The following is a 27,430-nucleotide window of genomic DNA, read 5'->3' as shown; positions in this document are numbered from 1 at the left end:
CAAATCTCACCTCAAACCTCACAAAAAATTGAGGTTCAAATATTGGAAAACCTTTAAGTCAATCATCTCGGTATTGACCATTCATCATCATTATAACATTTCCCAATTAATTAGGGTAGTGACCATTATGATTGTCAAAAAAAAAAAAAAGATTTCAAGTCCTAAAAAAAATGTATATTATAACATAGTATCTTGACCATCTATTTTGTCATTCTCTGCGAACTTCAAGTTTCATAGTCAATGTTGAAAATTGATTTTAGAGCCACTGTAGAGATTTATGATGCCCTAAGTTCTCTCCAAATGAGGATTTGAGGTGAGGCTTTACTTTGTTTTCATAAAGCCCAGGCTTATAGAAACTGCATCCAAAATTTAATTGTGATTTACATCGAATCTGCAAAAGGATTTGAAAAAAAAAAAAATTTGGCGGAGTTTTAGACTTGGGAAATGTTTATATATTTTCCCTCCGCATAGAAGATCTATGCTTCCCCTACCATCTAGCGGTCCAATTTTAACCAAGTGAGTCACTCATCGTTTGATCTTAGATCTGATGCTTCAAAAAAATATTTTAAATTTTTTTATACAATTTGTATGAATTTGAATTTTGCTACGTGCCATCTTCTCATTGGCGTGCACCTACAAAAAAAGTATTAAAAATCTTTTTTTGATAAAATATATTGACAAAAAACTTTTGAAACTTTCAGGGATATTTTAATTATTATTTTTTATTGAAAATATTGTTTACAAGTGCGAGTTTGACAGAAGATTGGTGCCAAAAATTTAGTGTCAAAATATTTTATAAAAAAAAATTAAAAATAAAATAGTGGACAGCAATGACATTGCGATTGGATAATCTTAGTGCTCCATTCATAATGGATGGTTGGATAATGGGAGGTATATAAATTTTAAGGAAAACATATTCAAATACCCTATTTTTAAGTTTCATTTCTCCGTAGACCCAAGGTTTTAAAACCTATATGACTGTATAAAGATTCCATCTATTATATCTTTTAACCCCTTGGACTAATTTTAACCATTTTTACATCATCTTTTTAGCCCAAATAAAATTTTAAAATATATTTTTTAAAGCTCTCTCTCTCTCTCTCTCTTCATGTGTTTCTCCTTGAGTTTTACTCCATCCCTCTCCTCGTGATTCCAAACCCCTCTCTATATTTCCCCCATCTATCTCTCTCTCTACTACAACACCACACAAAACAGTGCTCACCAAGCCCCATCACATAGCTGTGCCCAAGCAGCCAACCTATTATCTCTCCCCCAATGCTATAACACCGCAGAAAACAGTGCCACCAAGGGCCCATCACATGGTCGTGACCAGCGGCCGACCTATCCTCTTCACTTGTGACTCTGCTGATGAAACCCCATCACATGCCCATTGTCGAAGAAGATGCGACAAGGCTTGCAGAACTTTTTGGAGAGGCTGGCAGGGTCGCCGTAGGCTTCCAGATGCTTTTGAAGAAAGTGCTGGAGAAGTCTTGGGGTTGCCGAAAATTGAAGGTGGACTGGCCGGAGAATTCTTTGGACCAATGGTTTAAAAAACGGATCGGTGACCCGGATCGGGCTTCCAAAAAATCGATCCGGATCGGTGAATCGGGGATCCGGATCGGGAATCGGGTGAATCGGTCCGAATAAAGCTTAAAAAAAATCCGAAAAAATTATTAAAATTCATTATAAATATTGTTTTTTAGGAATTCAATAAGAAATGAGGGTACACCATTAAGAATTTTCATGTGTTTGAATGAATATGCGAATATTGATATGTTCTTTCCCTGCATGAACCGCTATTCAGCATTTAATTTACATCACACAAAAGGATAAACATATAATTATCATGGAATAAGTATATCAACATACATGGACTACAATAAAGCATAAAATTAGTAACATATGATCTAAAAATAAAATGATAGACGACATTATTGTTCTTCTTGGTCACGCTGGTGCCATTGATTGAATTCGTTTAACAATTCATTGATTCGATCTAAAAAAATCATCGATATTAGTAGGCGTCTGACTATTCCCAAATCCTTGAGTGTTAGTGTTTTGTTGTGTTCCCAATCTAAAATCCCCGAAGATTGTCCGTCCTTCATGCTCACCTGCACTGTCGTGCTCATCCCTATACTATTGCTGTTGGGACTCGATATGTGAATAATATGGCTAGGATAGGGTGGCCTCAGAATCATCATCTCTCTCATTTTCTCTTTGAATAATATGGATTAAAAAAAAAAAAAACAAATTTTCAAAACGATCATGGATTAAAAAAAAAAAGCACAAATTTTCAAAAAATTCTATCATGGATTACAAAAAAAAATTCGATCATGGATTAAAAAAAAAAAATCACAAATTTTCAAAAAATTCTATCATGGATTACAAAAAAAAAATCGATCATGGATTAAAAAAAAAAAATCACAAATTTTCAAAAAATTCAATCATGGATTACAAAAAATTCGATCATGGATTACATAAAATTCGATCATAAATTACAAAAAAAAACAAACAAAAAAAAACAAAAAATTCAATCGTGGATTACAAAAAAAGAAAAAAACAATTCGATCATGGATTACAAAAAATTCAATCATGGATTACAAAAAACTCTATCATGGGTTACAAAAAAAGCAAAAAACAAAAAATTCGATCATGGATTACAAAAAAAAAAAACAAACATTTCGATCATGGATTACAAAAAAAAAACAAACATTTCGATCATGTATTACAAAACATTCGATCATGGATTACAAAAAATTCTATCATGGGTTACAAAAAAAAAAAAAAAAAACAAAAAATTTGATCATGGATTACAAGAAAAAAAACAAACATTTCGATCATGGATTACAAAAAATTCGATCATGGATTACAAAAAATTCTATCATGGGTTACAAAAAAAATATATAAAAAAAAAATCGATCATGGATTACAAAAAAAAAAAACAATTCGATCATGGATTACAAAAAAATCGATCAAGTATTGCAAAAAAATATATCATGGATTACAAAAAAAAAAAAAAAATTCCGTACGGGACTCGCCGATTCCGTACAGTGAACCGGCGAGTCATTGTACAGAAACGTCCGGTTCTCTCTAAAACCGGACGATTCCTGTTTTTTGCGCTGATTCGATCCGTCTGTGGCGATTTTCGAGTCGAACCGGGCGACTCAACGTTTTTTAAAACACTGCTTTGGACTATTGAAAACTGGGGGACTGGCCGAAAAAGAGCATAAAATTATCACAGAGTGAAAGAGAATAGTAGTTATAGGGATGTTCAGGTCCATTTCACTATAAAAATGGAGTTCTAGAGATGGAAATGGATGGAATAAGGTGATAAAGTGAGGTTTTAAGGAGAAATGGCAACAAAAGTTTGCCGGATTTTGGCTCTAGAGTGAAATTTTAGAGGAACGAGGCCAAAATTAAAAAAGAGAAAGACATTTCGGGTGAAATGAGAATAAATGAATTTGAGGTAGAGTGAGATATTAGACAACATTAGAAAGATGTTCGGACGGAATTTGGGAGGAGAGGGGACTTCCGGTCAAATCACGTGAAGAGAGAGACCCAAAGGGGATTTAGAAAGTTACGTCTTTTTTAAATTTGTTTGAGATAAAAAAAGAAAAAAAAAAAGAAAAAAAAAAAGGTAAAGTTGGGTTTGAAATTTAGGTCACTAAAAAAATGAAACTTAAAAACATTGTATTGATAGATATTTTTTTAAAATTTTATGTTGTATCGGAAAAGCTTGCTCTCGAGACCTTGCGCATATGGTTTCCACTTGACATTTGTTTGTGATGTCGATGGGTACTGGGGCAATAGGGTCATTTTACATCGTATGCCTTAAGGCTATGCCAGCATAGCGTACCTTGCTTGCCAGTTCAACTAGCCCCGAAAGTGAAATGGTCGGAATTTAATGCACACAAGTACCCCGTTATCTTAGCCGAATGACAAATTGATCCAAGTAAGGCTTTTTAATTGTCAAGGGTATATAGGGATTTCCGAAGCTGATACTCTCCCATTTAAGAGGTGCTGCCGCTGCTTTACATTTTTCATCTTCGATGTTATTTTCTATGTTCCTTAATTATGTACGTGTTTTTTATAAAGAAATTTTTTATATAAGGTTGCGATCTTCTATAATAGAAGTAAGGTGTATCTCAAAAATTTAATTAAAAAGAGTGCTACACAGTTGGGAAACCTTTCGATTGATCATCTCGACCTCAAGGGGCATAGATATAAAGAAAAAAAAACTTGCTCGCCCTAAAAAATACATATTATAACAAATTATTTGGATTGTTTATTTTTTAATATTTTCAAGTGTTTATAAATTTATTTGATCTGCACCATTTTTTCAAGCTATTGTAGGGTTTCTGACATGGAAATTATATTTAGTAACAAAATTTAGTCGTACGCCTTTTTGTATAGTATAAATTGGACACCTTATACAAACTTCATCCTTATTATCATGCCACAAAATATCAATTGAAAGATAAATTTTGTACAAAGATCTATAGAACTATTATGCGAGTTGGTCTTGGATTGGGAATCAGGTGCTTATTGCGATTGACCTTGGGTCACCTAATTCTCTTTTCTTGTTTTTTTCATATTTCTTAAATATAATCCAAATTTAAGAACCACCCAAGTCGAATTGGGGGAATCGGAATCAGAGTCAGAGTGAAGTTCGGTCATCGAAACACTGATTGTGACCAATGAAAAACATTGTCACCTCCCTAGAAGAAAAATAATAGAATTCCAAATAAGGGAAAATGTCAACTTATTTTCATTTTGAAGAGGACACAAGAGGGAGAAGAAAAAAAAATACATTGCTTGAAAAATTTACAAAAGCTTTTTTGAGGACTGAAATGTCTTTAACGAAGAAAACATAACCACCTAGTTGAAAAAATTGAGACTCGCTTCTAGATAAGCACATGGACATCCTTGTACTTTCTAAAAAGACAAAGGCATGGGATTTGGAACCTCTCTATAGGGGCAAAGTCGACCTTTTTCCCAAATTCAAAAGCACATATGGTCAATTTCTTAATTGTTTAGGGCAAGCAAAAGCAGAGCCATTAAAGACGGCTTCCTGTCACTCCAATGATAGCTTGGAATTAAGGTAAATTTACCCACTAATTTTGAAAAAGGAAGGAAAATAATGTGAAAAAGAATTAAAAAATGCCAAAAAAAAAAGGAGAAAAGAAAGCTGAAAAAGATGGATCCAATCCCCATACAAAGCATAAATTACTAATAAGAGGAGTGTTCTTCTTCATTGTTACTCATCTGCTCTCTGCAACTAAAACTGGTTTTTCCTTTGTTTAAAGAGGAAGAGAATTTTAGAGTTAAGGGTTAATGGGGCAAGAGGTTTTCATATATGGGTTTGTAGCCAGAGGAACCATGGTGTTATCAGAGTACACTGAATTTACGGGAAACTTCCCTTCCATTGCCTCCCAATGTCTTCAAAGACTCCCCTCTGCAAACAACAAGTTCACTTACAACTGTGATCACCACACTTTCAACTTCTTAGTGGAAGATGGTTATGGTGAGTCTTTTAGTTTACTAGTTCGAATTCCTTTTTTTTTTCCTTATGTTTCTGTTTCCTTTAGATATATATATATTTCCCCGTATTTGTAGTGATGTATATGTGCTTTGAGGTCTACAACGTCGAATATGATTTTCTTTTTTTGGGTTTTTTTTTTTCCTTGTTTCATTGCTTTGCCTATGAGTAATGTCAGGACCAGTGCAGCTATCTAACGGGAAATACATTAAGTGCTTATGTTTTGCCTTTTGTCTAATTAACTGTTAACTGTGTGTTTATTTTCCTTTGTACATCTATGCACTGCAATCTGCGTGATCACCATTCTCATTATTTTTTCAATCATTGGTTAATTGATTCGATCTCCATACAACTGCAAGTATAATGGATTTAGAAAGCTGGTTACGTTTAACGATATTTTTTCTAATTTCATTTCCTTTCAGCTTGTTTACTATGTTTCTTTTTGTTCTTTTAATTTTTATAGATGTTTAGAAAGTGGGTTAATTTTATTTGTTTTCTGTGTGGTTCAGAATCCTGGATTGAGAGGTCAGGTGTTGGGTTTTTTTTCTGGGTCATGTGGGTTTCACTTTGTATGTTTCTATTTAAATCTTGATTGAATTTTTTTCTTTCCTCTATTTTGTTCCTTCTTAGCTTGTTTAGTTTCTGATTCTTGTTTTTATCTTCAGTTTTTCTATGGAAATTCGTATTCAATTTACATCACACTTATGAATCTTTCTTCTGCAAGTTGATTTCTTTATCTTCTTGGCTAACTAGCATTCTAGATTTTGCACGGATGGTAAGTGGGTTTTGGCGCCACAATGACATTAAATTGTTGATTTGTTTCCTGTGCTTCTGTAAAATGATATATTATTTTTGAATGTTAATGCTTCTGTAAAATGAATTCTGTTTGATTAGTTGGACTAGAGATTCAGGGCTTCAAAAGACGGGTCGTGGCTTCTCTAGGTGATTGATGGGTGTTGAAATATTGCTATTGGGTATTTGCTTGAATCAGTTATTTTTGTGTTCTTTGCGGATCATGGACTAAAACTACATCGTGGTTTAAGATGCCAAATACATTACAGCTAGTCATCAGGCCCATATAGCTTCATGTGGCTTGCTAGGCCTGTCTTTGATAGTTCTACGTCCCCCTTAGCTATTGAGGTATCAGAATTGGTCGTGGTTTGTCTTGATAAAATCATGTTTCGGTCTTGGAGCTTGCAGCCTACTGTGTCGTTGCAAAAGAATCAGTTGGAAAACAGTTGTCCATAGCTCTTCTAGAGCGCATCAAGGCAGATTTTAAGAAGAGATATGGTGGAGGGAAAGCTGATACAGCCATTGCCAAAAGTTTAAACAAGGAATTCGGGTAAAGTCTCTTGCTTTTAACAGATTGGTTTTTCCATCTATCTATCTATTATTTTTTCTCATAAAGAGTGCATCTGGAATAGGACAGGCCTTTAATCAAGGAGCACATGCAGTATGTCATCGACCATGCAGAAGAGATTGGGAAACTTGCAAAAGTGAAGGCTCAGGTCTCTGAGGTTCAAAGTGTAATGCTTGAAAATATTGAGAAGGTACTTAAAACTTCGATAAATTTAGCTCTAGTTTACCTAAATTAACTTTTTCAAAGTTCAAACACAGTAGTAAGCCTTTCACATGTGGCACATATGGCCATGAGTTGAACAAAATTGTAACTGTGGCCTTCATGTAATCATGTCCTTCAGCATGCTTAAGTTTTATGTGCAGTCATTTGCTTGCAATAGGTCCTTAGAACATCTCTATAAAAACCCTTCACTTTTCTTATCATCAGTAGATGACCTTGGGAGTTCAACTTACTGAAGAGAGAGAGAGAGAGAGAGAGAGAAGAAAACGATGATGCCAGAAATTCAACTCATACCCCATTCATTCTAGCTATGTCTTGATGGACTATGTAATGCATCTTGAGGTGTTTTAGAATTGCTTCAACTACAAACTAGAAGATGGCAAACCTTGCTGACTTTAGAATGTCACTATGCTTTCTCTCCTAGTGTGACTGATGAATAATATTGAGTTCTCCGGTTCTTTAACTTACCTAATCACCATGTAGAGAACAAGTATTTTTACTCGCGGTGCCATCATCAGTTATGCATGTGATGTACCTAATATTGATTAGAGGGACCTGGTGCAATATGCCCTACTAAATCAAAATTTTAAATCATTGAATTGTAACCGAAAAGTGCAATGGTATTCTCCTATGAATTACCCTTTGGACCTTATATAATTCCCGTGAATTATCACAAGTAACATTGAGACTCTCTCTCTCTCACCCCCCACCCCTTTCTCTCTCTTTTCTTTATCCATCCATGATGCATTTGAGACAATGGACTGCAAATGAGATGCCATAGTTGCAGTTATGGAGTGACTTTGTAGTCTACAATTATATGCCTGTATGTTATGGGCAGGCCAATGTCAGAATCTCACTCGCAAGTTCCATTCATAACTAAACCTTAGGTTCTGAAAGGTAGAAACCTCAGCAAGAGAATTGAGCTTCAAAAGGCCCTAGGACTGAGCTCATGTGGATCAGGACTGTTTACTGAAATTGTTGGAAGTGTACAACTTGACATTTTCACACAAGATCACAATATCGTGATGTCTAGAAGTTACACAGATATTGCAATGAGGGCATCAAAACTTGCTGACATTGGAGTTTCATTATTTGTTTATAGAGATCCTCCTGTTCATTACTCATTCATGTGTCTTTTTTCTGATTATCACTTCTTTCTTAGATATAAAATATGTGTGCTGTACTCAATTTTGCTGAACAAAAGCTTGAATTGCCCTTCTAAGAAGTAAAAAAGACAAAAATTTCAGAAGTTACTGTAAATCTACTGTTATGTGTTAAACCTTAGGTTTGATCTTAGGCCTAGCAGCCTATGCATTTCAATTGGAGATCTCGAGTGAACTCTCTTTATCTCCATTGACTTAGCTTACATAGATAATTTGTATCACACATTTATTCAACTGAAAACTACTCAAGTCTCTCTTTCCTTCCACCCAAGATTTGGTTTTAGACCTAGCAGCTTATGCACGAGTGAGAGCTCTCTCGCTATCCACCCTTAGCAATCTACATGGATAATTTGTGTGACTTTTTTATTCAACTGAAAACTTCTCAGTTCTTGGCTGGTGCAGTTTAATTTTGAGGCCTGTGAATTTATTTTATGATTTGTGCAGAAAAGAATACATATGCATGGATATAACTCATTTTTTCGTAAGACAAAGCCCTCCTAGCAAGAAAGAACACAGGACCTCTCCACCTTACTCAATTTGGAATGGTGGTCTTTCTACAAGTAACACAAGGAAGACAATGCGTGTTTTAAACGCATATGTGGTTGAGATCATTAAGATGTCTATAGATATGCCATGTGCAACATCTGCACACACAAGTTTCGTTTTATGATTTTGTATGCTCCAGTGGTATTGAAGAATGTTTGTGAAATTGCAAATTATATGGATGGTTTCTCAGTGGAATTTGATTTCCCAGCTTAGGAGAAAGATGTTTTTGGTTATTTCCAAGAGTGCAGAGTTCCTTCCATCTCAATTTGGATTTTGAAATAAATTTCTCTTGCTTATTAGCCGACTTTTGGCTATTCCTATTGCTTTTGATGATTTGTGTTATGACCCAACATAAAAGAGGTGATTCATGTGCATTTTTTTCTTGCATCATGGCTTTCAGACTCTAGATAGAGGGGAGAAAATGGATGTTCTTGCAGATAAAACAGAGGGTCTACGTTCTCAGGTAATCTCTCTCTCTCTCTCTGAGTTGTACTTTTTTAGTTCAGACGTTGTTCCTAATCATTGATCTTTGAAGGAAGTTCAAAGAAAAGCTTTCTTCCTAATTATTGATCTTTGAAGGAAGTTCAAAGAAACACTTTTATGTCTCCTTTCATGTCTTCAGACTCTTTACCACCCTTGGGAGATGATCATAATGAATTGGTATCTTCTGTTGTGGCTAACTTACCCATATGCCCCTATACAAAATAACAGTAATAATTGCTTAGACTTATCTTAATTACAATATGTGGAGAGCATGATCATATTGAAATAAAATTCTGGTATTCTATTCATCTCTTGTTAGTTTTGGGTTTTCTGTTTCGCCTACCTAAATAACCCGCCAATTATTAATATGTGGGTGCTGTGGTATAACAGTCATAATCAGAAGATGCAGGGACTTTTGGCCAATTATATGTCAATCACATTGCTGCTATTTGTTTATGAGGGAGTATAATATTCTCCAATGAGAGCACACTATACAGTTACACCCTTGAGCAAAAGACCTGCATAAGAGAACTTTCTCGACAGATCTACTTTAGAATCCCCATCTGAATGTTTTCCAATATATATATATATATATATATATATTGAATTCTTAATCAAGTAGATCTGACTGTCTGAACATTGGTTGGTCTTTGTTAATTTTTTTTTTCCTGGCACATATGAAGTGCATATGGTTTTTCTTGTTCTGTTGTTTTTTTTTTTTTTTTTTTTTTTTTTTTTGAAGTTGGTGTGGGGTTTGAGGAGGTTTTCTCAAAATTTGGGTCCTTCTGGATAGGGTTTTACCCTAGGGAGTGAATGTTCAATATACTCCCACAGCAGCATAAAATCTTTTGGCTTATTTGTTGGGGTTGTCTAAAATGAGCGCATTGAACTTCCTACTGTACCCTCAGATAACACCAGCCCTCATTTGTCAATGAGGGATGGCAGGGGTGTCTCGGTTCTTACACTCAAACTGTGCCCCGTGCCCCTTGTTTACATTCAATGGTTGGGGTGATGTTAAAGCATTGTAGGAAATTTCATTGCCCTCATGTTTTACTTTATTTATTTATTGAACTTTGCTGTTTGCAAGCACGAATGACATTAACTGCATTTGTTAGGATTCAATGTTTGATATGGTTCTCAATTTATCAATACCAATTAAGTATTGCGGATGGTTTCTTTCAGGCCCAGCAGTTTCAGAAACAAGGAACAAATCTACGCCGTAAATTGTGGTTTCAGAACATGAAGATAAAGTTGGTGATCCTTGGAGTGCTGTTGCTTTTGGTTCTCATAATCTGGGTTTCCGTGTGCCATGGATTCAAGTGCACCAACTAACTCTTTCGTCACACCGTGAAGCAAGGGCCAATCCCTTCTTATAATCTCGTTTTTGATAAACATTTTTGTTGTGATTTTGTTTCTTGGTAGAGGTTGAGCTAATGCTGTGAAAAGTTATATGAGTCATCATTTGTTTCAATTGTGTCCTTAACAGTGGTGTACAAATATCTCTATTTTGACAACCTGGGGAAGAGTGGAAATAAAAAGTTGCAAGGCTTTTCATATACATGCATATCGCGTTCATTTTTTAGGGTTTTTGACTTGCAAGGCTTTTCATATACATGCGTATCGCTCTCATTTTTTAGGGTTTTTGACTTGCAAGGCTTTTCATATACATGCGTATCGCTCTCATTTTTTAGGGTTTTTGACAAGCAATCAACGATTCATAATCTCTCTCTCATACACATGCACACAGATCTCTAAGAATGGCTTTCTTATGCTACTGCTGATTTTGCATGTGTTTTACACTGGTGTGTTGTCTCTTTTACCGATACCTGATGCCCTATTTTAAAAGGAAGCAAATAAAAACTGAAAGTCGAAATTGATCTTTAAATGCACCATTGCTTCTAGGAATTCTAGTCGTTGAGGAGGCTTCTTTGATGCATTTCATTTTTTTTTTCTTTTTTCTCAGGGCCGGGGTGCACGTATCTTCGTCAATAAAATACTAAAAAATATAAAATAGTCTTAAAACCTACCCAACTTCCAATACAATAACTTGTACAAAATAATCTTAAAACCTACCCAGCTTCTACTGCAAGAACTTCTTTCGAGTCCGATTGATTAAGGTGTTGACTATTGTTCGAGTTGGATTGATTAAGGTAATTTCTTTCGAGTCCGATTGATTAAGGTGCTGACTATTGTTCGAGTTGGATTGATTAAGGTGCTTGACTATTGTTCGAGTCGGATTGATTAAGGTGTTGACTATTGCAAAGCTTATCCCAAGTTGGATTAAGGCCCGGCAATGCATCGGGCCGCTCGAACCCATAGGGCTGGCATTGGGTGGAATATAGAGAAAAGTTCAAATGACTCTGTAGGGTCTAGAATCCTAACAAAGTCCATTGTAACTCATTGTGATTTCATAACCTAATTTTAAAAAATTTAAATTATTTTCCCATTATTTTCCATTTTTCAATTTATGACTATTTTTCAGGTTTTTTAATAATTTTTTTTTACCCCTCAATCTCTCATTGCATATTGCAATACATATATACCCACTAGTTGATATATGGGTATAGACACACATGACTCAATAGATCTAACTTTTAATCACATACATAAAACTATAGTAAAATATTATATATATATACATACATATAATAAAATGGGTGCAGTTTGTATAGAGCCTAGGCTCTAAACAATCAAATTAGAGCCTACCTTCAAATAGTATCGAGAAATGTGGTTTTAATACTGAAAATATTTGTGATAGCCTTAAAATATATATTTATCTTTATTTATAAAGTTAAAGCTTCAAAAATAGTGTATATCGACATATCTATGAAAGTTTGAAAATCTTGAAAATTAATAGCCCAAAAATGCTTTATAAAATACACTGTTTCAAAAACTTGAAATCTATTTTTTTCTTATATCCATGCATCTTCATGTTGTGATGATCAATTTGAGAATATTTTGATATCAAAACAACCACTTCTAGTTAAATTTTCGAGGTAGGCTCAAATTTGATTGTTTAGAGCCCCGGCTCTATCTAAACTTTTCCCTAATAAAATTTATGTTTTGTTCACATTTGCATTTGCATATTCAACTATTCATATATAATAACAATTGTAAAGCATCTCAACAAAATAAATTAAATTAATGGTCCTAATAATTTTACTTTGCGAATCGAAAATTTATTCGTCAAAACTTTCTTATAATCCGATGCAACATTGTCTCATAACAATAAGGAAAAAACTAAAAACTAAAAACTAGATATTGATTGACAATGTAACACCCTCAATTATTTCATGGCTATTGAATTTTCTGAATTATTTTTATTATTGAAAAATAATGTTTCTAAACAAATAAATACCAAATTCTAAAATTGAAACGTATCAAAAAAACACTCAATTAGTATCGTGTCTATTTCTAGAAGTGTCGAGCTGGTTAGATCTTAAGACACGTGTCTATGTTTAATAGATATTAACTGCTTAATACGTGATATCCATAACCTTGGTTTTCAAAACCTTTTATAACTGCCATGCACTTAATTCCCACTATTTAAGATCCAAATATTTACTTTCAAAAAATATTAAAACATAATATTTTAAAAAAATTACATATATATCTATTGTAGTTTTTGTTATTACGACTCTATCGGATAGTTTCTGTTATTATCATTGTGTCCGTTTTTTCATATCAAAACAAATTTTTCTAAAAAAACAACTTTACATTTTTTTCGGTTGTTGAACAATCAAATTCAAAATATTTTCGATTGTTCAACAATAAAAAATACACCAATTTTGGTTATTGAAGAACCAAAAATTTTAAATTTTCGATTGTTGAATAACCTAAATTTTAAATTTTCGATTATTCAAGAACAGAAAAATGTTTTATTTTTCTTGTAGCTTATTTTCTCTACCTCATTGAAGTCATAGTTATTCGATAAAATAAAAGATTATGAGCCTAAAAGTCTCATAATTAGAGATTATGAGACTAGAAGATTAGGAGAAATCTTGTGTGTATTCTTTCTCTACCTCTTTGAAGTCATGGTTATCCGATAAAATTAAAGGACCAACTAATTTGAGCCTTTACATTTAGGAGAAATATTAGTGATTATAAATATACTAAAAAAAAAGCTCGTTGAAGAAGAGAGAGGGAGTTAAAAAAAAGAAAAATTTATTTTTACCTATATAATGTAGAGAGAGAGGTACTGAGAGGATACCCAGAACCACGAGATAGAAAAAATTTTAGTTATTGAAGAACTAAAAATTTAAAATTTTTGGTTATTCAAAAACTGAAATGGGCCTAGTTGTTGAACAACCCAAAGTAATTTGAATTTTGGTGGTTCAACAACAAAAAAGGATAAATTCGGTTTTATTTTTATTTTTTAAATTTTCATTTTGATATAAAAAAATAACGGGGATATGAATGTAATTTTTTCTAATATTTATGTGAAATATTAAAACATGATGTTTATCTGAAGTATTGGAACACTATATTTAAAAAAAAAAGAAATATCTGTCCACACCAAAACGGATCAAATTAAGGAACGGAGAAGGCTTTCTTCTTTTCCTTTCATCCTAGAGAGAGACTGTCCCTCTTTTTTTTACAGATTCCAAATCAAGAATCAATTTCCCCACCTCTTTCTCTCATAAGTTGAGCATGGACTGCATGTCTCATGTGGTGTGGAAATACTACATATGAATCAGAAGTGAACTCGTCTCTCACTTCACAAAATCTCAATTTTGATCGTTCGGCTACCACCTACTGTGCGACCTTGATATTCCCTCCATCAAAAAATTGCAGGTATTCACCTTCAAAGTTTAAACCCCATCTCTCTATTTTCCTTCTTATTTCTTATTTAAAGTTTAAATTCCTGATCATTAGTGTTCTCTAAGTTTTTTTTTCTCTAGATTAGTTTCTTTTCATTTTCTTTAGGCTATTTGATTGCACACAAATATATTTATATTTTAGAATTTGGAGCAATTCAAACAAATTCTAATCGCAAAAGGAGAAAATGATGTTTGATAACCCACAATTGTATCCTAAAATTCTAATTCTCTCTGTCGAAGCTTGAGCACTCTCTACAAGGCCTAGGGCTGTAATCTCGTGTCCATTCCCTCCGCCTCTCTTTTTGCTGAAGCTCGAGCTCTGATCTTTAATGGAGGATGGCAACCAAAAGCCCAAATGGTAGGTTTGTTTCAAGACTCCTGGCAATGTGATAGCAGCTCGGAAGATGTCAAGCTTTAACATGACCTATTCTAAAGACCCCAATATGACACTCCGAGCTTTAACATGAATTATTTTGGATTTCATGTTCACGCTGCTATTTGGAAAAAGTGTCTACAGATGCAGAGTTATACATGACCTATTTTGGTTCATTTTATGCTTTCTTTCCTTGTGGTTTAGATGCAGTTGGAATACAGTTTGAGAAGAGGCATCGCCCGTAGTGTAGCCATCAAAATTAGGGTTCGACTCAAAGACTGTCTCTATTTGACTGGTGTTGTTGGGTTTTCTCTCTCTAGCTGGTGTTAATGCTCTCTCTAGCTGCCTCCCCTATTTGATTGGTATTCTGGGGTTCTCTTTCTACTCTCTTTAGAGATAACTCACCCTTTGTACAAAGATTTTGATGCGATCAAGCCTAAATGTGGCAAAAGAGCATTAGTTGGGTTTAATTCTTTCAAAAGGAAGCACATAGAAGCTCCATTTAAGCTCTAATAGATTTGGGGAAAAATTGACAAATTCTTATTTTTCGGTCCAAGTTCAAAATCTATGAAATTTTAATACAAGTAGTTAGTCAAACTTGCACAAGCTAACATACATCAGGATACTATATATTCCTGATACATGAATTCCAGCAATGCCTTTATTCAAATTTTTTAAAATCGGAATATTAAGGGTGTGTTTGACAATAGGAAGTTGCTTCCTGGAAGTTAGAACTTAACCATTTCATCTTCTGTGTTTGATAAAAAACGGTAAGGTAAATAAAGAACTCACCTATCATTGTTCATGTTTCCAGCTTTGTATGTAAAATAAGTTCCGACTAAAAGGTCGGAACTTGAAAAGGGAAGTTTATATCAAAACTTCCCCCCGATAAAATTGTGCCCTAGGGTTTACTCAGCTGCTCAGCCAACCCTCTCTTCGCAATTAGCTGCTCAGCAAAACAGCAGCTCCACTGCAAAAGTTTTCTCTCGCTCTCTCTTCCCAGGAAAGGCAGCCTCTCGCCCAGTACCATTCGCGGCCTTGCAACCTCAACAAGTACCTCCAATAAGTGAGTTATTTGTTGATTTTGCATTTTGTTCTTCTTTTTTCTTGCTAATTTCGGATTTCTCTATTAGCAACATTGTTCTCAGGGCCTTTTTTTTAGAGGAAACCCTATAAAAAAATTTCTCTGGTTAAATCTACGTATTTTTGTATAATTTCCTATGTTGAATGTGGTGTTAAATTGGTTTAATAGTTTTCTATGCTGTAAATCGAGTTCTAAGGCAATGCAAAAGCTTTATGTCATGATTTTTCTATGTTGTAAATCTAGATTCAGGGTTAACTGATTGTTTTGAGTGCTTGACATCAAGTTCCCTGACAATCTATCCGTATTAGAGTGCTTGTTGGTTGTCTGCATGATAAGATATTAGAGAGCTTGTTGGTTTTCTGCATGATAAGAATATGGATGCACAATCATTTGATAGTTTGGGTTCTTGTTGGAATCAGTATACTTCATTCCAGACTGCTGTAATTTTGATTAGCTTGATTCACTGTGAGATTGCTACATTAGCATCACCCTAGTTCATGCAAACCTTAAAATTTGATATACTGTTTTTATTATGGAAACAATCCCATAAAAAATTGAAAAAATTGAATTAGAGCTCCAAGAATTCTCAACCCTCAAACGCAATTTTGGACAAATGCAAAAGATTTAAGTCTTTTGGAGCTCCAAATCGAATATTATTTCGAGGAGCCACTCCAAAAATAGTTTATTTGAAAAAGAGGACTAGAAAAAAAAAAGACTTACTTGGTTCAGATTTTCAGATTAGCTTGGGTAATCCGTCAAAAAAGTAGTTTTGATTAGCTTGGGTAATTCATATTTTCTTGTATCTCTCTCCTCTACCTCTTCTCCTACTTGCTTGGTTCAAATCTCCACAAAAAACCATATTCTCTTCTACTAAACTCATTCTCCAATTCAACTGCAGGTTGTTTTGGTAATGGGGTAAGGCTGGATCTCCTTACTCTTCACCAATCTGGACCCTTTATGGACTTTGAACACCACCACTCTGATCCTTCACTACCAAACCTATTAGACTATGAGACCACCATCCCCAACTTCTTCGAGTTCTGTGATACCAAGCACAGGGACTATTGTCCATGCCATGACACCAAGAGAGAGAAGAAATTTGACACCCATATGCTATTTTTAAGAGACTATTCGCATCAAATGAGTATTATTGGTTTTAGTTTTGTAGGACTTCTGTCAAGAAACTTTAGTTTCTGGAAATGGTCATAATCAAATTTGGAAATTGGAAGGTGGTTTCGGGTTCATAATGAATGAGGATTTGGTTTCAGTGCTCTTATTGAACTAATCCCAAAACAACATTCCAATTTCCAAATTTGACTATGACCATTCCCAGAAACTAAAGTTTCTTGACAGAAGTCCTACAAAACTAAAACCAATAATACTCATTTGATACGAATAGTCTCTGAAATTGCTCAGATGTCGTTTGGATGACAATTCAATTTATCCATTAACCTTTTCAATGCCCTTTTCCGTTTAACTAATCCATTTCACATCCTTATTTGAGAAATTGCTCGGATGTCTTTTGGATGACATTTCAATTTATCCATTAACCTTTTCAATGCCCTTTAGAAAATTATTGCTGAGTTATTGAGAAGGTTTTCGTCATTATACTGTAAATTGTGGCAATACGCTATCATGAATATTAGCATCCTAACTGTTACTTACTGTAAGGATCTTCAGCTATATTGCGTTTGAAAGAAATAATAAGATTGGCTGCAATGATTATGATGGCATCACATAGTTAGCATGATTTAGTCATTAAGGGGAAGGTGAAGCTATCAGGTGAGATGTTTTCATGCAACATGTGGGTGTAGAGAGAGAGAGAGCATTAGTTGGGGATGGATTTGATGACAATATTCTGATTATGACATTTCATATGGGATAGCTCATAATGGAATGCATTGCTTTAACCGCAGATGAGACCTTGGGTCTCTTCTTATATGAGATATTTCCTTCTTCTGATACTTATCTATTTCTATGCTCTCTAGTCTATTCATTGCCCATTTAGCTCCTTACTGATTGTGTATACCTGCCATATTCTATGCACCTTTTGCTTGGGTTTTTATGAATGTGAATTTGAATTATAGACAACTTGAACTTAGAGAAACCTATGCTTGAAGAATAGGCCCTTACTAATTATCTTTCTTTTATAGGATTTGATTAGATTTCTGTTATTATGCTCTCTTTTGTTATGCTTTATTTATGGTTCAATAGTACAGGGTGGTTATGCTTCTGGTTGAACATGTACATTTCCAACATTATCTTTTTTTGCATCATTGGGAACCTTTTGTGTGCTAAATGCTAAACAGTTAAGCATGTTGAATTGTGGTCAATGCATTCTTATTCTAGTCTTTTATGTGGTTTTACTTTGTACAGTTTTGGCATATTCAACGCATTGAGTTTCCTTAAGCTCCATATGACAATTTTTTGCGTTGTTTCTCTTTAAAGTGTCTAGACGATATAGATCTTCATTCTCGTTGTTGTAGAACTTGGTTAATGGATTGTACTTTGAGCTGCCAATGATTACTAAAATTCATTGTGGTACTTTGTTCTGGCTTTCTCTGCATTTTCTCTATTTATGTTTGGGCTATAATGCCTTGTACATTTTATTATTTATTTATGCTTAATATTTAGTGCCTTCTAGTTTAAAGAAATCAACCTAACGAGGCTTTATTATAACTGCTGAAGATTACCATAACAATATGAGCCAGCGGAACCCTGTACAGGAGGCCCAAGAACTCCTTTAACTTCCTAGGAGGTTATCAAACACTGAAACCAGGAACTTCTTTAACTTCTTAGGAGGTTATCAAACACAGAAACCAGGAACTTCTTATTGTAACTTATATCTTCTCAGCAAGGAGGAACTTCCAATTTACAGTTCATGAACTTGCTTCTAGTTATCAAACAGGCCCTATGATTCAGTTTTGTCAAACACACTAATTGCTAGGTATTTTGTGGTTGAAGAAATTGAAGGTGAAAAATGAGGATGGTTGGTTTAACTGGAGGGATTGCTTCAGGGAAGAGCACAATTTCAGGTTTCTTCAAGGCCAATGGCGTACCAGTCGTTGATGCCGACATAGTTGCTCGAGTATGAGCCATGCACCCCCATTTTTTTTTCATTGTTTTAAAACTATCCACTCCTTGTTTTATTGTCTTTCTTTAATATTTTCCTAATTTTGGTTTATTTTCTCTCACATAATTCCCCATGTTGATTAACAATTATTAAGAGAGGATTGTGATTGTGCAACAATTATTAAGAGAGGATTGTGATTGTGCTTTCTCTGTTTGTATACTGGTGTCGTCTGTTCAAGCATCTGATTTTGATATATAATTGGGTTTTGGAAGAGTTATTGGCAACCGAAATTGTTAAGAAAAAGTTTATACATGGTATCAACATTACATTATAGAAATAAGGCGCACCTCAAAACTCATTGGAAAGTGTTATTCTGATGCTAGAAAGGCCTTTGAAACGATTGAAAACTGATGATCCAAATAATATCATATACAAGATGCACCATTTTTAAGATTATATATATATATATATATATATATATGGGGAAAGTATATACTGAGATCATTTACCTTTGGTACAAAGTGGTTACAGTTAATCTTGACCATTGGATGTGAAATTGGGTGGCTGTATTTATTTAATTGACCAAGCTCAAAGTTCAAAAGAAATTTTCTCGAATTTTCTAACACACCCAAGCTATCAGATTTCACATTGGATGGTTGTAAGTAATTGTGACCTTCCTGTACCAAAGGTAAATGGTCTCATTGTATACAATCCCATAGATATATAGGGAAATGCTGTAGGCTACATATGAGTCTAATGACCCAGATTCAATACGGGAGACAAGATTTTATTTCGTATTTGAATTTTAATTTTTTTTTACAAATCCAAATCACGTGAAATTTTGGGCGTCTATTCTTCTCATCAAGGCGCACCTAATAAAAATATTAATTTTTTTTTGCAAAATATAAATGGACCAAAATACCCCTAAAAAGTTTCAGAGGTATTTTGGTCAATTTATTTTTCATTAAATATTTTTTTGATATTTTTATTGGATTCTCTTATTTTTTTAGAATACGTGCCCAAAATTTCAAGTGATTTGGATATGTAGAAAATAATGAAAATTAAAATATGAAATGAGGTTGTGTTCGTTAGTTCAGCCTAGATTGAATCTGGGCCATTGGGCTCATATGTAGCTGTAGGCTAGTACCGTGTCAACATTTTCCATATATATATATATATATATATATATATATATATCATTTCAAATTTTTATAAATCAGCCAGATCTGTATCATATTTGGAGCTCTAAATTTCATAATTAGGGATGGAAATAGATTTTCACTCCATTGTAAGGATTTCCAACATCAAAATTTCATTTTCATGCATGGTTTGGAGTTGAGTCTTACTTTGATTGTTTAAGGTTTACACCTTATACAAACCACACCCCAATTGTTAAATCAATAATTTGAGGGATTTTATATATATTTTGTTTTTTGTTTCCTCATCTTGAAAGGGTTCTAGTGCTTATGGAGCTCACTCTAACGACTTTCTCAACCTTAATGTATTGTTAGGGACCCAATTTAATAAGACAATTACTGAAAACTAGAGGGCAAGTTGTGGTGTTATAGTTCGGGAATATTTTTTTACAAGCAGGGGATTGGGGAATAAAAACATAAGTAAATATTCATCCATGGTAGAGGCATATGTGGACGTACGTGGGTATGTGTTTTGAAATGGACATTCCCTAGCCCTTGCTTCTTCTTTGTGAATTTTTGTGTAGCCAAAAGTTAAAACATGAAATAAATGGTGAAGATATGATGATGATCATCATCATCATCCAAGTTCTTATCCCAATTATTTGGAGAAATGGTAAAGATAATAATGGGTAAAAAATTTGTTAGTTAACCAGTTTCAAAAAAAAAAAATGTTATAGTACACAGAAGTGTGACGAAATGGTATCGTGTTCATGCTATTGTCTTGAATGATACATGTCAGTTCCTGTCTGTACATACAATGCATTAGCGGTTTTTTGTCCCTGATGCCATTCTTGATTCAACTTGAAGACATGGTATACTTGTTATATTGTTCATGTCACAATTCATGGGCAAGGTGGAGTATCATAGGAGGAACTTCGGCGAAGGATCATCTTGTTTGTGCATGACAACCTGAATTGGTTGATAATATAAGAAACATGTGGGTGTTTCATTGTTTCAAAAGCAGCCTGCCTATCTCCTAGGCGGGCCAGGGGGGCTTGAGCCCATCACCCAAGTGTAGGCGGCCCTTCTGGGCGCTGGGTCCCTGCCCTAGGTGGGCGCCCAAGGACTGAGCCTTGGGTGTTCATCCAGGGACTGTGCCCACCCCTTTTTGTGACCTTAACCCCTTTTGTGACCTTGTAGAGAGAAAATTTTGAAAAAAAAATGCATTTCTCTTAGAAATCTTGAAAAACGTGAATAACAAACTTGGGCTGCCCAGAAATCTGGGCGATCACTTGGGCGACCAGGATCCCCCTCGGCCACCTAGGCACACTAGCATTTTTTGGAACATTGGTGTGTTTGTGTGTGCAATGTATCTATATGTATTGTACTTGTTTTTATCTTATTTCCTTTCAGCTTTTAGATCCTCAGCTTTAGTACCCCTAAGAATAGTAGTTGAAAGTAAACTTATAAGTCCATCACGGCATTGGTGCCGAACATCACTACCTTCATTAATTGCTTGCTTTTGGTTACCAATAAAAGAAAAAATATGCTTGCTTTTGGTTATCTTAAATTTTCAGGGATGAAGGATAATCAAAGTTGTTGTTGTCTTGTGTTATTCGAAATGCTCTTGGGTCCCCTCTTATTTAGTGATCTTGCATTGTTAGTGTTCTTGGAAAATTTAGTGTCTTAACTTGCTTTGTTTTCTGCTACAATTATATTGATTGCAGAATGCTCTGAGAAAAGGTACAGGAGGTTGGAAAAGGGTTGTTGCTGCATTTGGGCAGGACATATTACAAGATGATGGAGAAGTTGATAGGGCACGCTTGGGCCAAATTGTGTTTACTGATCCCTCAAAGCGTCAACTTCTTAACAGGTGGGACTTGCAAATATTTTCCTTTTCATGCCCATAATTTGTGGTTTAGCCTTTATGAATGTGAATTTTGTAGTGTGCAAATTATTTTGCCATGATACACAATTTACTGGTTCACCTCTATCAAGAGCATGCTTCTTTGTCCAACTAAGGAAAGCCCATTTTAGTGCACCATACATTTCAAGAGATAATCCATCTTGTCCATAGATTTCTACTGGTTCTAATCCTTGACGTACGATGCCATGTATTTGCCTACCAACAATACGGGGAATACTTAACTGCCATCAACGATATTGCTAGATGCGCATGTCTATCTTCAACGAGGAATATACACTTTTCCCCAATTTCGACGAGACCCCATTCAAGAAAACAAGAGAGAAATATGTTCCAAATTACTACATCTTTCATAAAAACTCTATCCATCATGTTCATGTTTTACCCACATGGAAAATTGCATCATTTGTAGCACATATGCATAGTATTATTGTCCACGAACATACCTGAGATAACTCGCTTACAAACTTTAAAATGGGTTAAAATGAATGCATTGCAGTCACGAGCTCTTTCCATTAGGACTTGGTGACTTGTTGTTGAGGCTCTCAAAGCAATAGCTCAGCGTAATCACCCCCATCTTCACCATCTTAAACCACCATTGCCACCATTATCTTCCCGGCCAATAGCATGTTCTTCATTGAAGATAGGACCTTCTTCTTTCTTTTCATCAAAGAGGTTTCAGCAACTTCATCATCATAAATTGATTTTCTACCAAACTCGAATCCTCATTAGGGTACGCATCAAAGATTGGTAGTAAGTCCCCATGATCACTATAGGTCCTCTTCGTCATTATAATCATCAACAACATGATAGCCTTCGAAAGAATGCTTGCTGTCCTCATCATAAAACCTCGGGATCTCAACCTTGAGACCAGTTTCCCACCTCCTACTATCCGTATCCTTATGATCAGCTACCTCTGTCCTTGGAGCTTGATAATGGGAGGGTTTTTTGGAGTCCTCATCTGCCTTGATCTTATATTGTTGAGATGGAGCTTCCATCTGTGCCAAATGCAGAGCTAGGGTTTCGACCAATCTCCTCAGATCTGCAATCCCTTCTCGCGAACTAGCATCAAATGCTTCTAAAGTTGTTGCTTTTCCTCCTTTTCCTCTGCGTGGAGGCATGGTTTGTGATCTAGGGCACAAAAATTGATGCTACAGTACCGTACTACAGTATCTTGCTAGAGTACTATGCTATAGTCACATGCGACAATACCATCTTTATTGATCGTTGTGCTCTGATACCAACCTGGCGCAAACCTAGTAGCTTGAGTTAGGGTTTTAGCAAAGAAGAAGATAAGGAAGATAAAAAAATAGAGAAAAATTAAAAAACCAGAGGTAAAAGGAGCACTTGCTGCTCTAAGGTTTTGAATAAATTTCCATGACATGATCATCCATTATGCTTGAGTACATCCCTTATATAAGAAAATCCTAAACAAGACTTAATCCTGGCCATCTATCCAATCTAATCATGGCCTTTATTAGAAAAGACTTTAAGTGAATAAAAAGTTATAAAAGACTTTAAAAATTACTACTTATGCCCCTAAGTGAATAAAAAGATTCAAGAAATAAATGAAAACATAAAAAGATAGACACAATGACTAATTTCCCCTTCCGTGGTTCCTCTTGTAAACTTTAAGCTTATTTCTCTTGTCTAGATACTTGAGAGCGGTATTTTGAGCTGCATCAATTTGTTTGCAGGATGCGCAGCTTGAAAATGCTATGGTCTTTACCCCTCTCTCTCTCTCTCCTTGTGAGATGGCAATTGTGCACTTACATCCCCCACCAGTGTAAGATATATAGGGATAAGGGTACTTCGATTTTATTCCTCAGAAATGTATTTTTCTTATCAAATTTCAAAACCAATGCCTTTTTCATTACGTCGTTGAGGATTTTGAATCTGAGTTAAGACAGGGCAGACAAGTCTTATGTACCTTAGTTTTCGAATAGTGACATTCTGGGCACAAGAAGATGCATTGGAAGGATTCTCTGCATAGCTTGGCCCTAATTTACTGTCAACAAAATCCTTCATAGCACAACGGTGGGGCCTTGGGGTAAACCACTGCAGCAACATTGCTCATACTGATACTGGTGAAATCCTCGAGATGCAAAAGAGTTTGAGGAAGAACCAATTTTCTCTTTGCCAGTAACACAATCCAACTGTAAATGGCTGACACTTTCGTCTCGTTCTTTATGCATTATGCATCATGTGCAGCACCGTGGCTTCCCATGAAGTTTCCTTCCCAGGGCTATTCTTCTACAACCTCACTTGTGTCCTAATTGGATTGAGTGTGCTTGTCCTTGTTTAATGCACCCTTTAAGGTGGAAGTTTATTATACTTTAGAGAGGTGCTCTTCTAGTAATAAGAAGAATACAAATGAGAATTTAACCAGTGTTTTAAAATGAGAGTCCAAGCCTCGCTTGTCATAGACTCTCTTTAAAGAGTACCAGCTTACCAATGCCTTGCTTTTGTAACTCCTTTCCCCTTCTAATGTCTTACGTCACTTTGATGTCGGAATTTTTTCATTTTCTATGTCTAGGCCTTGCTACACTATGTAGTTTTGTGGTGGTAGCATCCCCACACCCAGTTACCACATAGTGGTATCCAGTCCTACTGCTGACACCCCCAATTAACACCTTCAAAATGTGACTCCCTAATCTATTGAAAAAAAAGGGTAGGGGCCTGTCTTGCCCACTGAACCACCCAAAAAAAAAGAAAAAAAAGAGAGAAGCAGAGTGGTGGGAAGACCAATTGACAAATTAGATTTTGGGAGTTTCTATTGATAGAAAGGGAAATGGCATTGACGTTGGGTGTTTCATTTGGTGACTAGGTAAGAGCTGACCAAAGAGGTAGAAAAGGGGGTCGTGTATGTGTGTGTGTGTGTGAGAGAGAGAGAGAGAGAGAGAGAGATAGAGATAGAGAGAGAGAGAGAGAGAGAGAGATGAATTGACGTTGACTTTTTTGTTTCAGTGGGATAGAGAGAGATGGAATTGAAGTTGGGTTTTTTGTTTCAGTGGTTAGGAAGAGAGATGGTATTGAAGTCAGTTTTCTCTTGTGATGGCTGAGAGAGGGATAGTGTATTGCAGTTGCGTAGTGTGATGTGTAGGAACTAACCAGTTCTTCCCATAGTTCCACAGCGGCATCGTGGTAACATTTCTCCTATCCGATGCTGCTTCCATAAAACACATGCACACACTTGAACTTGGACTTCCCCCCTTCTGCTTGCATCTTTATTCTTCTTCCAATGTCCTTCTGAACCATTCGAATACTGTGCCTGCCTTCTAATACTGCTCTCTCTCTCTCTCTCTCTCTCTCTCTCTCTCTAATCCTCTCTCTCCCTGCTTTCTTTCAACTTTTACAGCCTTACTGCAAGAAAGCTCATGCAAATTAAGCCTTGCAAGCTATAACAGATACTGCATGAAGTGGGAAATGGAAATGGTAGATGTATTAAAAACCCTTCTAGGTCTTTCAGAGAGAGGAGTTTTGCAGGGGGGAAAACGGAAAACTATGTTGTCACTTATTCTGCAGCTATTGCTACACTACTTTGTGATTTTCAAAGTGGTAGAACATCCTGCACTTCTGGAGAGGTCTTGAGTTCGAATACAGCAGTTGGGGCTTTTATTTTGAGATATTTTTAAAATTTTGAATGACTGGTAGTATATTGGCTATGATAAACACAGCCCATAGACTAAGTACCTTGTATTCTATAATTTGGATTATATAGATTCGGGATGGGCTCAGGCCGGGCTCGGTCCATGTCCAACGTTGAAATGGGCCTCCAATGGTCGTCCGGGCCTGGCCTGTGGACCTTGAATATGGGCCCGAATCCTGTCCTAGCAGCCGACCTGACCGTAAGGCCACGAGCCGCCCTAGCCTTTTAACAGCCTCCGTTGGGAAGATGTATGGTATACTTCTCTAAACCTTTTGGGTGATCGCCCTATGGAATTGCATAATGCAGGAGGTCGAAAAAAACAGGAGCTCCCATCAAAGCAACAAAAAAACCAGAATCTAGTTTTGAGATTGGGTTCGAAAGAAACATTTGATGATAGAGTTTCCATTGAGAAAGATGATGTCATAGAAGCTAAGGAGATCCATCATGGCTATTGATTCTTCTCCTTGACTGAACGTGAGGCTTATTGTCAGGTATGTTGAGTTTTAGGTACACACTTGATGATACCTGAAATCCTAATTGTGTAATTCAATGGTTTGAGAAATGAAATTATGCTGTATTGTCATACTCTTGGTTTGGAAAGAGATACAAGTTTTGTTCGTGTTCTAGTATGCGTAATTTTCTCAAATGCTATGCGTGTCTTGGTTGTTATGTTTTTTCTCTGTTATGTTTTGGAATTGAGATTGTGGAAGCCATGGTGGTTGAAACATTAGAACATAAAATTTGATTGTTTTGATTATTATCTCTGTTGTTCAAACAAAATAAACTCCAAGTTGACTTAAGAAAAAAGGTCCCAAGTTGGAACAATGTTCAAAAATAAGAAAAAGGGAAAAATACTTAGTTGGGGTGGGGTGCACAACTATCTAAATTTCATTTGCGATTTTTCTAGATTTTGGTGGTCTTAATATGCATCCTTGTTATGCATTCGATTTATTTATCTTTTAAATTAGATCTCATTTGTATTTTAGTTTTTTATCCTTTTCTGGGAATTCAAGCCCAACAAGAAGAAAATAACATATTTAATGTATTCTATTTTGTATTCCTTTCAGGTTATTGGCTCCATTTATTGCCTTTGGCATGTACTCGGAAATAGCAAAGTTATGGATTAAAGGTTGTGATGTTATTGTGCTTGATGTCCCCTTACTATTTGAGGTGAAAATGGATGGCGTAACTAAGCCTATCATTGTTGTATGGGTGGACCCCAGCACACAACTTCAGCGGCTCATGGAAAGGGATGGAATATCTGAAGAGCAAGCATTGAATAGGATCAGTGCACAGATGCTGCTTGACTTGAAAAGGGACAAAGCTGATATAATCATTGATAATTCAGGATCCTTACAAGAAACAGAGGAGCAATTCCGCAAGGTCCTGAATCAGGTTAGAAAGCCCTTAACATGGAGAGAGTTTGGGCTTTCGAGGAGGGGAGCATTATGTGCTCTTACTTCTGTTATTGTTGGAGTGTTGGTATACAGGTACATTACTTGATTCCCCTCTAAACTAAGTTGGCTCTGTGCATTTTGTTGTCCTAATTGATATTGCTTTTGAAATAGTTATTGCTCTTTTCCTTTCATTTCCAATTATGTTTCTTTTTTCTCACTGGTTTATTATAAGCATAAATAATTGCTCGGTGCACAACTTTCATGTTGCTTATTATACCTTTGGAGCCTTGGTGGTGGAAGATTTCCTTAGTCCCTTTCCATTCTTAAACGATGTCTTTTGAGGTTGATTTTTCACTCGATGTCCTTTCTATTTGAAGTACTATAAATTCTGAAAATCTGAGGTAGTCGTTTCCAAAACTTTGATTTTTGGTTTCCCCTTAAAGTGCCATCCTCAATAAATGGCAAGAGCTGCGTTAATGCTTTTAATTCTGATCAGCACTGGTGCACGTGCACTCGTATGTTTGTCTGTGTGTTGTTTTGTTTTGGGCATTTTTGTTTTTTCTTGTGTGTGTGGGGGGTAAGGGGATAGGGGGGTTTAGTGAGGTGGCCTGCATTGTGGTTATTGTTTTATGTTGCATCTATTTTGCTTTTGCCGGACTACCGG

The 27,430-nt window shown here is 35.5% G+C and overlaps 2 protein-coding genes across 21 annotated transcripts; both read left to right on the top strand.

Annotated features, from left to right (window-relative positions):
• The first annotated feature begins 5,083 nt into the window (after positions 1–5,083).
• LOC18445344 (vesicle-associated membrane protein 724) lies at positions 5,084–10,868 on the top strand. 2 transcript variants are annotated; one of them, XM_006855482.4, is made up of 5 exons: positions 5,084–5,524; positions 6,740–6,881; positions 6,969–7,089; positions 9,228–9,290; positions 10,493–10,868. In XM_006855482.4, exons 1-5 carry the CDS (start codon positions 5,335–5,337, stop codon positions 10,640–10,642), a joined length of 666 nt encoding a protein of 221 aa, XP_006855544.1. In that variant the 5' UTR covers positions 5,084–5,334; the 3' UTR covers positions 10,643–10,868. The 2 variants fall into 2 exon arrangements, with proteins under 2 accessions (XP_006855544.1, XP_020529882.1); XM_020674223.2 differs by having other exon boundaries at positions 5,207–5,524; positions 6,733–6,881.
• A 3,101-nt stretch (positions 10,869–13,969) lies between these two features.
• Positions 13,970–27,022, top strand: ATCOAE (dephospho-CoA kinase family). Of its 19 annotated transcripts, none has more exons than XR_016050098.1 (7): positions 13,970–14,104; positions 14,371–14,488; positions 15,318–15,569; positions 18,552–18,675; positions 21,524–21,669; positions 25,676–25,860; positions 26,437–27,022. XR_016050098.1 is itself a non-coding variant. In XM_088859419.1 (7 exons), the coding sequence occupies exons 4-7, from the start codon at positions 18,568–18,570 to the stop codon at positions 26,646–26,648; spliced, it is 372 nt and encodes a 123-aa protein (XP_088715545.1). In that variant the 5' UTR covers positions 13,970–14,104; positions 14,371–14,488; positions 15,318–15,569; positions 18,552–18,567; the 3' UTR covers positions 26,649–27,022. The 19 variants fall into 19 exon arrangements, 15 of the variants coding, with proteins under 15 accessions (XP_088715545.1, XP_088715538.1, XP_088715544.1 ...); XM_088859419.1 differs by lacking the exon at positions 25,676–25,860 and having other exon boundaries at positions 26,437–26,498; positions 26,593–27,022; XM_088859412.1 differs by lacking the exon at positions 25,676–25,860 and adding an exon at positions 14,708–14,767.
• Positions 27,023–27,430: the final 408 nt, after the last annotated feature.

This window comes from Amborella trichopoda, chromosome 2 (assembly GCF_054954075.1).
Source record: "Amborella trichopoda isolate Santa Cruz 75 chromosome 2, AtrichopodaSantaCruz75HAP2 v2.0, whole genome shotgun sequence".
Lineage (NCBI taxonomy): Eukaryota > Viridiplantae > Streptophyta > Magnoliopsida > Amborellales > Amborellaceae > Amborella > Amborella trichopoda.
Note: the sequence above shows the minus strand (reverse complement) of the source record. Positions and strands in the feature narration are given on the sequence as shown.

Bases quoted from the DNA above. Each gene is read 5' to 3' on its own strand.
- LOC18445344 (XM_006855482.4), top strand. From the start codon at position 5,335: ATGGGGCAAGAGGTTTTCATATATGGGTTTGTAGCCAGAGGAACCATG. The intron at 6,882-6,968 runs GTAAAGTCTCTT...GGAATAGGACAG, and splicing joins AGTTTAAACAAGGAATTCGG to GCCTTTAATCAAGGAGCACA. The intron at 7,090-9,227 runs GTACTTAAAACT...CATGGCTTTCAG, and splicing joins TGCTTGAAAATATTGAGAAG to ACTCTAGATAGAGGGGAGAA.
- ATCOAE (XM_006855481.4), top strand. From the start codon at position 18,568: ATGAGGATGGTTGGTTTAACTGGAGGGATTGCTTCAGGGAAGAGCACA. The intron at 18,676-21,523 runs GTATGAGCCATG...TATTGATTGCAG, and splicing joins ATGCCGACATAGTTGCTCGA to AATGCTCTGAGAAAAGGTAC. The intron at 21,670-26,436 runs GTGGGACTTGCA...TATTCCTTTCAG, and splicing joins AAGCGTCAACTTCTTAACAG to GTTATTGGCTCCATTTATTG.